The sequence below is a fragment of the Solanum pennellii genome, chromosome 6 (assembly GCF_001406875.1).
Source record: "Solanum pennellii chromosome 6, SPENNV200".
NCBI classification, from domain to species: domain Eukaryota; kingdom Viridiplantae; phylum Streptophyta; class Magnoliopsida; order Solanales; family Solanaceae; genus Solanum; species Solanum pennellii.
The window spans coordinates 29,192,118-29,202,411 of NC_028642.1; the positions used below are offsets into that span (position 1 = coordinate 29,192,118).

At 33.2% G+C, this 10,294-nt stretch overlaps 1 protein-coding gene across 1 annotated transcript; it reads left to right on the plus strand.

Moving 5' to 3' along the window:
• Positions 1-801: 801 nt before the first annotated feature.
• LOC107022698 (transcription factor bHLH36-like) lies at positions 802-2,681 on the plus strand. Its single transcript, XM_015223295.1, has 3 exons — positions 802-1,310; positions 1,475-1,828; positions 2,275-2,681. Exons 1-3 carry the CDS (start codon positions 954-956, stop codon positions 2,365-2,367), a joined length of 804 nt encoding a protein of 267 aa, XP_015078781.1. The 5' UTR covers positions 802-953; the 3' UTR covers positions 2,368-2,681.
• The last annotated feature ends 7,613 nt before the right edge of the window (positions 2,682-10,294 follow it).

A 10,294-nucleotide genomic window follows, 5' to 3' on the forward strand; every position in this document is an offset into this window, starting at 1 on the left:
AAAAAATATTTAAATAGTTTAAATTTAAAATCGTTAAATTTTGGAGTCAATAGGTGGATGAGAAGGATATTTTGGAGTCAATAGGTGAATGGAGGGTAGTTTTATACAATTTTTCAGTACTTCAAAGATATTTTAAGCCATTTTCCGTTAAATTAAATAACCAAACTTAATATCACACAAACATAAGATTAGGGGAACACAACAACCAAATCCTCACAAAGTATAATTATCATATAATTACATAGAAAGTAAATAAATTAAACTACCTAACCTATTACATATGCACGCATAGGTTACTCCATGAAAAGAAAATAGGAAAACACAAGACAAGACAAGACGTACATTATGCTAAAAGGATATATATATATATATATATATATATATATATATATGTATATGTATATATATATATTTTGGTCAAGCCAACTTCGACTAGACTTAGCACATTAAGTATCTGAACAAGCCACAATAATCAAGGCCGTAAACCTAATGATAAATTAATCACTATCAATTATATTGAAGTGGAATCATCAATTAAACAAATCTTTTTTAGAATATTTGGTCAAGTCACACAATTGACATAATAAAAATGCTGGTCACAGCGCTCGATAAAATAATGCAATAATTGGTCTTTTAGGTAAGGCATTTGGTCCACACGAGTGTGAACTAATTAATTAGCAGTTTTATGTTTTTTTTTTTTTAAAAAATAAATTAAAATCAGTACACACGTAGAAATTAAAGAAACTGGCCGGTGAGATCTGCTTATATATTATCTCTTTACAAATAAATCTGTTTAATTAAGAATCTTGATATCAAATAATTAAGGACCCCTCTTTCAAGATTTCCCAGATCATACAGCCTAACAAACATATCTTCTGTTTTTTTTTTGGTCTACTAAGTACTAATTAATCAGTTGTTGTATTTAAGGTCAAAACTGATTAATATTGGTATTAATGGATAATTTCCATTCAATATTTCCTTTACAACAGGATGATGATGCTAATTATGATTCCCATCAACAACAGCTCATTTTTCCACATGAAACCTATACCAACCCTTGTAATTTGATATACCAACAAGATCTGGTAAATGATTTTGCTTCTTTTGATTCATTGGAGTTAAGAGACAACAATCTTACATTTAACAACAATACTAACAACAATCAGAAAGGGAAATCACGTGTCGCGTCTTCTATTGAGGATAAGAAACACAAGAAAGTGATGCATAGAGAAATCGAAAGGCAAAGAAGACAAGAAATGTCTACTCTTTATGCTTCTCTTCGTCAACAACTTCCTCTTGAAAATATTAAGGTTTGACAAACTCATCATCCCTTTTCTTTCTCTTTCGATTTTCCCAAACTTTAATTATTATCTCAGATCATCCCATTTACCACTTATATATCAGTGTATTTTAACATGTTGTAACAAGTAATTTGACGTGTTCCTAAAAAGCATAAATGTTTGAAATCTTTTAGGGAAAGCGTTCCACATCAGATCACATACTTGAGGCAGCGAATTACATAGAACAACTACAAAAGAATGTTAAGAATTTGGAAGAAAAGAGAGAAAAGTTGATGAAAGATTCAACTGGTTTAAGCAATGTTGATGGCATTAACAAAAGTGGAAGCTCAACATCTAGACACTGCTCCACAGCTGCTATTGTGACAGTGAAAGAATGCTTGGATGGGATGGAGATTTTGGTTAATTGTGGTCTCGGGTTCCGCCTTTCTAGGGTTCTTCAAGTGTTACTTCAAGAAGGGCTTAGTATAGTGAACTGCAGCTCTACAAAAACAAATACTTCAAGTCTACTTCACACTATTCGAACTGAGGTATAATATAAATCCAGCAAAGAATTGATATGACTCATGACTTCCTTTCATTAGTTATATGAGACAGTGGCGAAACCAGAAATTTTGATAAGAGTATTCAAAAAATGTTTGGTGGTTAAACTTGCTAGCTAAACGAACTATGAGCACGCAATCATTGTTGTTTCCATTAAAGAGATGCAATAGTATGCATATTTGAAACATAAACATGAGGTATCAATTGAATTCTTTTTGGACCATATAGCTCCGTCCCTAAACTCATTTTTCATATTTTAGTAGTACTTAATTCATTAACTGTTTTGTTGCTCAGACTCTTAAAAAATATTGATGTACCTATGAAGGATCCTAAGAAGTGCTCTATATCCGAGCAACGTGTATATATATATATAGCTTTGTGCTAATTGTGAAGGATCATTATCAATTTCATTTTGTTTTTGTTATTCTTGCAGGTTTCCAGTACTGATCAGCCAAGGATTATTAATGTGGACGTAATCCAACAAAAGCTCACAGATATTATTCATGATGATACAAGTTTCAAGTGACTTTCTATAGGATATAAATGTTGTGTGATCCTCACCACCTCAGGTTTTATATATGCATCTTTTTTTCTTCTTTTTTTGGAATGAAGCTGATTTTAATAGAGTGAATTATGCATGGATAGTGAGGATTCATATAGGCAGCCTACGAGTAAAGACATTGTTGTTGTTGTTGTTGTTTTAGTCTGACCTCGTTTTTTTTTGAAGTCCTCGAGTTCATTATAGCTTCTTGCTTTTAGTCTCAGGAACTTATATTTCATCCTGGTGTATGTAACATCATGACTTGAAGATTTTATTCAGTTAGTTCCAAATTTTGCTAATTTGTCAATCTTGCTTTTAGTATTACCAAATTAAGTTTGCTGGATGCACATTGATGAAGATGATCAAATGATCCCCATTTTCTGGAGTCTTGAGAGGAAGTTTGTACTCGTAAATCAATACTAGAAACAAAGTTTGTTCCCACTGTGAATCAGTGAGAGATTTGTGCTATATAACACGATTTTATCACTCATTTCCCATAGAATCAACTCATTGAAAGATGCATGGTGGAAAGTAAATTCATACTGAAATAGTGGAGAACTTCATAATTTTTCGTATGAAAACATTGTGTACACCTTTTCTTTTCTCACCGGTTCAATCAAATTATTCATGGAATTAGCCCCTGAATATTTTCCAGGGGAAATTCAGTGGAAAGATAGTGATCTATTAGCAGTAAATTGATGTTGATATCAACATACGCTTCTATATATCTGAGACAAATTACTTTTGCAGTCAGTTCAGCTGCATTTTCCCCATGAATCCTTAGAAGTATCTGTTGAAACATGGAACTGATGTTCATTCATATCTATCTTTGATACTCATACAATTATGGTCAAGATATTAGCATAATATTATTTATGCTCCTTATTCTAGCATTATGACACCACCCTGCTATACATAATTCAGTCAAAGCAAGGAAATGAAAACCTGATGGAGATGCGTGTGAATAACTGCTTAGGAAATCCTACACATATTTTCTTTTAAATAGCGTGTGACCATCTTGCGTTAAAACTTAAGTTGTGTTCTGCTACCAAGCGTTTTGACCCTAGGTTTATCGTCCTACTTATTGAGATTTCTAGTCTTGGTTAACTAATCAATCTAATAATTACAATCATGACATAAATCATAACACCTCTATTTATCCATTTGTATGGTGCATTATATGCTAGTTTTGTCTCAAGGCTATCCCAACATCTTATAATAAATTGTTATGTATTATTGGTAGTTGGGATTGAATTTGAAGTACACATAGTTGATAGTGCAGTGTGTACTTATATACATAGTTGTGATTTTCAAATGTGATTAAAAATATAGTGGACTTTTCATATTAATGGTTGGTAAAATTTGTCGTTTTGCACTGATCGGACATTAAAAAAATAATCCTCTACTTGCTGACCATATGGGGCAAAGAATTGACCTAATTTTGCGATTAGCCAGAAAAAAAAATATATATCCTTTGCTAATATTAGCACACACAAACTCATGATTTTTATTTTTATTTTTATTCATCTTAGCATTACAATATTTTTTTTAATCTTACGTAATGTCTTTGAGAAAATGACACATATGTGTGTATTTAGTAGTAAGTTCAAAATTGTCTCGTAAATATATTTAAGCAGTTGTGTACTTTAAGTTCATCTTCATCAAATATTTAATGAATTCTGACTAATACATTTTACACGTAATAAATAAGCGTGTTCTTTTACTTAGTTTTATATATATTCAATTTGTTCGCGCACAAATAAACATTTAAATTTATGTAAAAATTAAACAAATAGGTACACATATCTTACGTCTTATATGACAATTCATATTCTATGTGGCATCCTATAAATGTTAGCTAAAACCACATTAAAGAGTATGTTTATATATTATGCCAAGATTTTATGAAAATTATGAAAAAACTAAATTTAACTAGGAACCTGCACTTGAAAAATTCCCATCAAATCTCCAAATCACAACACCAAAAACTCAATCATACACAAAAATAGATTTTTTCAGCAAAGTAGTCACAAAAATCACACATAAAAATAACTATATCATAATCCAAAATAGACCGATTGATACTAACAAAAATATCAAAAACTGCACCTCCATATCTAAGTTCTTGTGAATATTTTTTTCCCACCGTTCTCGTTGAATCTAACATTCAAATTTCTTTAAAAATTTGGCAAGGACAAAAATATTCAATTTTGTCCAAATTAAAAGTGCTCAAAAAATATATTCTAAAGACCATTTTAAACAAACACTCAAACATAACATTTTTGTTCTTTTATCTAATGATTTGCGTCATAGCTCAATTCTAAAAATTATTAAACTATACACAAGTTGAAGAAAAAAACCACAGATGATTGCTGCACGCAAGTATTCTATGTCAATCAATAACTATTAGTAATAAAATATAACCAAAATTTACAAGGAATTAGAAGATTGAGAGTATGACATAAATTTAAGCACATGCTTCACGTTAAACTCGTGGGTTATTTTTTATTTTTTTTAATCCTAAAAAAAAAAGAACAGCCGTTAGAGTAACAGTGTTACTATTATTTTTATAAAAAAAAAAATAGAATAATTACTGTACAAATTTGCCTAATTTCAGTGGTGCTGTTGACAATAAGACAAAAATTAGCTAATCAAATCTTGCTTCACATCAAAGCTAAAAGACAATTGGACCAGATAGTCTAAATATTTAACAACATAATACATGTTATGTATAAAATATAATATAATTTGTGCTAAAGCACTTTTTAAGATGCCTCCATGGTCATCCACTGAATTGGAAATATCTTCCCATATTCTCATCCCTAGGTTAAGGCTAAGCGCACACATTAAAAAGAAAAAGAAAAGGCAATTTAATTTTTGTCACACAAAACTTGTTACATACTCATCAACACTATAAACACTGTTAATTTTGAGATTTTGAAAATGGAAAAATTATATTGAACAGGTAACGCAACATGTTCCAGTGAAATACTACAGCGGATATGCAAGTGGTAGCGTACGAGTGGAGCTTAGTTATATATGGAAACTTATATGTGCGTTTTTGTTTATAGTAGTTTACTTGGTTAAGGAAAACTACTGAAAACAAATTTGAGTGCAATAAGGTTTTGAGTAAAAGACCAAGTAGAAGTCAACAAGTATTTGTAGAAGACAAATACAAGTTGATTTGTACAAGGATTGGTTGAATTTCTGATTTATAAATAGGGAGCTATTTGGATCAGAAAAAATTGCGCACTTACAAAAAGAGAAGTTCAAAACACGTTCAAGAGGGTTGAGAGAGTTTTGACAAATTCTTTTGAGTGCTGCGAGTTGAGTGATAAAGTTGTAAGATTGTATTCAAGAGTCTTGTTTACAATCTGGTAGTAGATTTGCTTGACAAGTTATAGTACTTGAAAAGCATTGAAAAGATAGAAAACTAGGGAGTAGTTTTTTGTCTTGAGTAGAAGGAATTAGAGTTTATAATTCCTTAAGAGCTAAAGCGTTGTAATCTTTGTATTACTTGAAATTTACGAATAATACAAAGTGCCGTTCAAATTAATTATTGTTAAGTTTTCAAGCAAACACAAACTAGTAGAGAGTACGTGTTCCTTTGAAGAATTCAGGAGGGTAGAATTCTAACAAGTGGTATCATAGCAAGGTTATCTTTAGAGAGTCTAACAACTCAAGATAAGATCAACATGAGTTCTGCACCTCCACTCGGACACGGTAAGGTGCAACACATCAACAGACCTCCATTATTTAATGGACAATACTACTCGTGGTGGAAGGCAAGAATGGAAGACTTCATTCAAGCTGAAGACTACGAATTATGGGTGAGAATTACTAAAGGGACCACTAATTCCTACTATTACTGATAGTGAAGGAAATAAAGTACCCAAACCCGTAGATACATATAATGAAGCAGATTATAAGATGCTAGGAAAGAATGCAAAAGCTAAGTGCATTCTTGTATGTGGACTAGGACCTGATGAATTTAACCGTATCTCAAGTTGTACCTCTGCTAAACAAATATGGGATACCTTACAAAACGCTCATGAAGGTACAACTCAAGTCCGAAAATTCAGGATTGCTAGTTTGTGTTCAGAATATGAAGCCTTTAAGATGAAATCCGGAGAATCTCTTCAAGATATGATTACCAGATTCACCACTGTGGTAAACGAACTAATCTCATTAGGTAAAGTATATACCACTGAGGAATAGGTTGACAAAGTACTTAGGATCTTGCCTAGGTCTTGGGAAATAAAAGTCACTGCCATTAGAGAAGCAAAGGACCTAACTAATATGACTTTAGATGAATTAGTTGGAAATCTCAAGACTTATGAGATGAATGTTGACAAAAGAGGTGAAGGAAATAAAGAAAAAATTCTTGGTCTTAAATCATCTGAAAGTGACGAATCTGACATAGATGACGATGATCTGGCTCTGATAAGTAGGAGCTTCAAGAAACTCTATAAAAGAGGATTAAACGCTACCAAGAAATCACCACCCTAGAAAGAAAAAAATCCTGAACGATCACAAAATGGAGGTTGTTTTAAATGTGGTAAGACAGATCATCAGATAAAGGACTGGCCAATGTGGGAATTAGAATGGAAAAAAGAGAAAGCTGAAAAAGAAAGGAAGGAACTCCTTAACAAAAAGAAAAAAGAAAAAGAACAAGCAATGTATGCAGCCTGGGGAACAGGTTCTTCTGACATGTATGAAGATGCTGAAGACCTTGCCTTGATGGCAATAGAAGAATCAGACGCTGAACCTGAATCAGACTCTGAAGAAACTGAGGTAAACTTTCTTAACCTAAAAGATAAACTAGTAAAGTTCTCCAAGAAAAAGCTCTCACTCCTATTGCTTGCATCCATAGACACAATTCAAGAACTTGTTAACACCAAAAGCCAACTACTTGCTTCCCTATCTAGCTTAAAGTTTGAGCATATTGATCTCAATAAAAACAAACTCGACCTTCAAGAAAAAATCAAGCAACTTGAATCCCAAAATTTGGAACTAAGAACTAAGAATTCAAAATTAAAAGTTCTTGGCAAAGAAAAAGAGGGTGAACTGCCTGACCAACAACTTGAGGTTGACAAACTCAAAAAAAACTTAAGGCTAGAAAAGGAAAACTGTAAGAGAATAAATCTTGAATTGACTAGAATGAGAAGTGATCTGGAAAGAGCAAATAAATGGACAAGGTCCTCTATGATAGTAACTCATCTAGAAAACAACAATAGGAACATCAAAACCGGAATAAGATATGAACAGCCCATAAATGGAAATCCTACGTTTTGTATTGTTTGTGGTAGCTCAGGTCATTCTAAAAAATATTGTCCTAAATGCAAAACTGCCACTGAAGAAAATAACTCAAAAAGAACCTATAAAACTGTTCAGAGGAACAGGTACATTCCCAGAAAAAACAGTCTGCCCAAATGGGCTCATAGAAATCTTATTCACCCTTTGATCAAAACAAAGAACCCAAGCTAATCTGGGTTCCTAAATCTAACCTCTAATTTTTCAGGAAGAAGTGAGAGAAAGCAAGCAGCAGTGGTACATGGACAGTGCTTGCTCAAGACACATGACAGGGAATAAGACATTGTTTCTCTCACTAGAACAAGGAAAAGGAGGTATGGTAGCTTTCGGTGGTGGAAAAAAGGGTCAAATCAAAGGTTGTGGAAAGATTGGAAGATCTTATGAACATTCAATTGATAAAGTATACTATGTGGAAGGACTTAGACACAATTTACTCAGCATATCTCAATTGTGTGACAAGGGAAACAAGGTAATCTTTCGATCCACTGGTGTTGAAGTGATCAATCTAAACACACAAAAATTAGTGTTAACAGGAAAAAGAGATAAACATGTGTACACTGTAGATACTCAACTATCTCTGACAAAAATTTGGTGTGCTTAAGTGTGTTGGAAAAAGATCCCTTGTTATGGCATAAACGGTTGGGTCATGCTAGCCAAGTTCATTTAAACAAACTTATCACCAAGGATTTAGTTATAGGACTGCCTAAAAATAAATTCAAGGAGGATAAGGTGTGTGAAGCATGTACTCTAGGGAAACAGACAAAATCATCATTTAAGTCCAAACAGATGGTAAGCTCAACTTGTTCCTTAGAACTAATTCACATGGATTTATGTGGACCAATGAGGGTTCAAAGTAGAGGGGGAAAAAGATATGTGTTTGTCTTAGTGGATGATTATACTAGGTACACCTGGACACTATTTCTTGCAGCAAAAGATGATGCCTTTGAGGCTTTTTGTTCACTGATGAGAAAAATTCAAAGAAAATATGGGAAACAATTAAAGGCAATCAGATCAGATCATGGAACTGAATTTGAAAATTCAAAGTTTGCCCAATATTGTGACTATCATGGGGTTGATCATAACTTCTCTGCCCCCAGAACCCCTCAGCAAAACGGTGTGGTAGAGAGAAAGAACAGAACTCTTCAAGAAATGGCTAGAACTATGATGATCGCAAGTAAAATCACAAATCAATTCTGGGCAGAAGCAATAAACACTGCTTGCTACACCATAAACCGTTGCATGACCAGACCCTTGTTAGAAAAAACTCCATATGAATTATTAAAAGGCAGAAAGCCCAACATCTCTCATCTTAGAGTATTTGGATGCAAGTGTTTTATTCATAACAATGGAAAAAATCTGCTAATAAAATTTGATGCTAGGAGTGACAACGGAGTCTTTCTTGGATATTCTACACATAGTAAAGCTTATAGGGTACTTAACAAAAGAACCATGTGTGTAGAAGAGAGTGTCCATGTTATTTTCGATGAAAGCAACACTATATCTAATGAAGATGTGCTGGTTAGTAAAACATCAGCTGAAGAACATACTGTCTCTGAGCAGGAGCAGGTCCAAGAAACCTGTTCCTCTGACACAATAAACAGAGAAGATACTGAAACTCAAGTGAATTCTGATGAGGGAGTTGATACTGATGAAAATCAACCAGATGTTAATGAAGAGCAAGATAGGGAAAGATCAAAACCTATCCTAAAAGAGTACAAATACCAAGGATCACACCCTTTGGAAAACCTGCTCATTGATCTTTCTTCTGGAATTACCACCCGATCAGGAATGAAGAATCATTACGCTCATAATGCATTCCTATCCATGGTAGAACCAAAGAAAATAAGTGAAGCCCTTCAAGATGCAGATTGGATTATAGCTATGGAGGAAGAATTACATCAATTTGAAAGGAGTAAAGTATGGCATCTAGTACCTAAGCCCTCAAACAGAACTATAATTGGAACTAAATGGGTGTTTAGGAACAAGTTAGATGAACATGGTACCATAATCAGGAACAAAGCTAGGTTGGTTGTTCAAGGATATAATCAAGAAGAAGGGATAGATTATGATGGAACTTTTGCACCCGTGGCAAGAATAGAAGCAATCAGATTGCTTATAGCATTCGCATATCACATGGAGTTCACATTGTATCAGATGGATGTCAAAAGCGCTTTTTTAAATGGGCTATTACAAGAAGAGGTTTTTGTTAAACAACCCCCTGGCTTCGAGAATAATGACTTTCCTGATCATGTCTATAAGCTTGACAAAGCTCTCTACGGGTTAAAACAAGCTCCAAGGGCATGGTATGATAGATTGTCAAAATTTCTTTTAAGTCATGGATATTCAAGAGGTAAAATTGACAATACACTTTTTTTCAAGAATAAAGAAAAGGGTCTCCTGATCGTGCAAATCTATGTTGACGATATTATATTTGGAGCAACAAATAAGGGTCTCACAAACGAATTTGCAAATCTTATGAGCAATGAGTTTGAAATGAGTATGATGGGTGAATTAAACTACTTCCTTGGTCTTCAAATAAAACAAACACCTGGAGGTACATGGATTCATCAGCAAAAATATGTCAAAGAATTACTTAAAA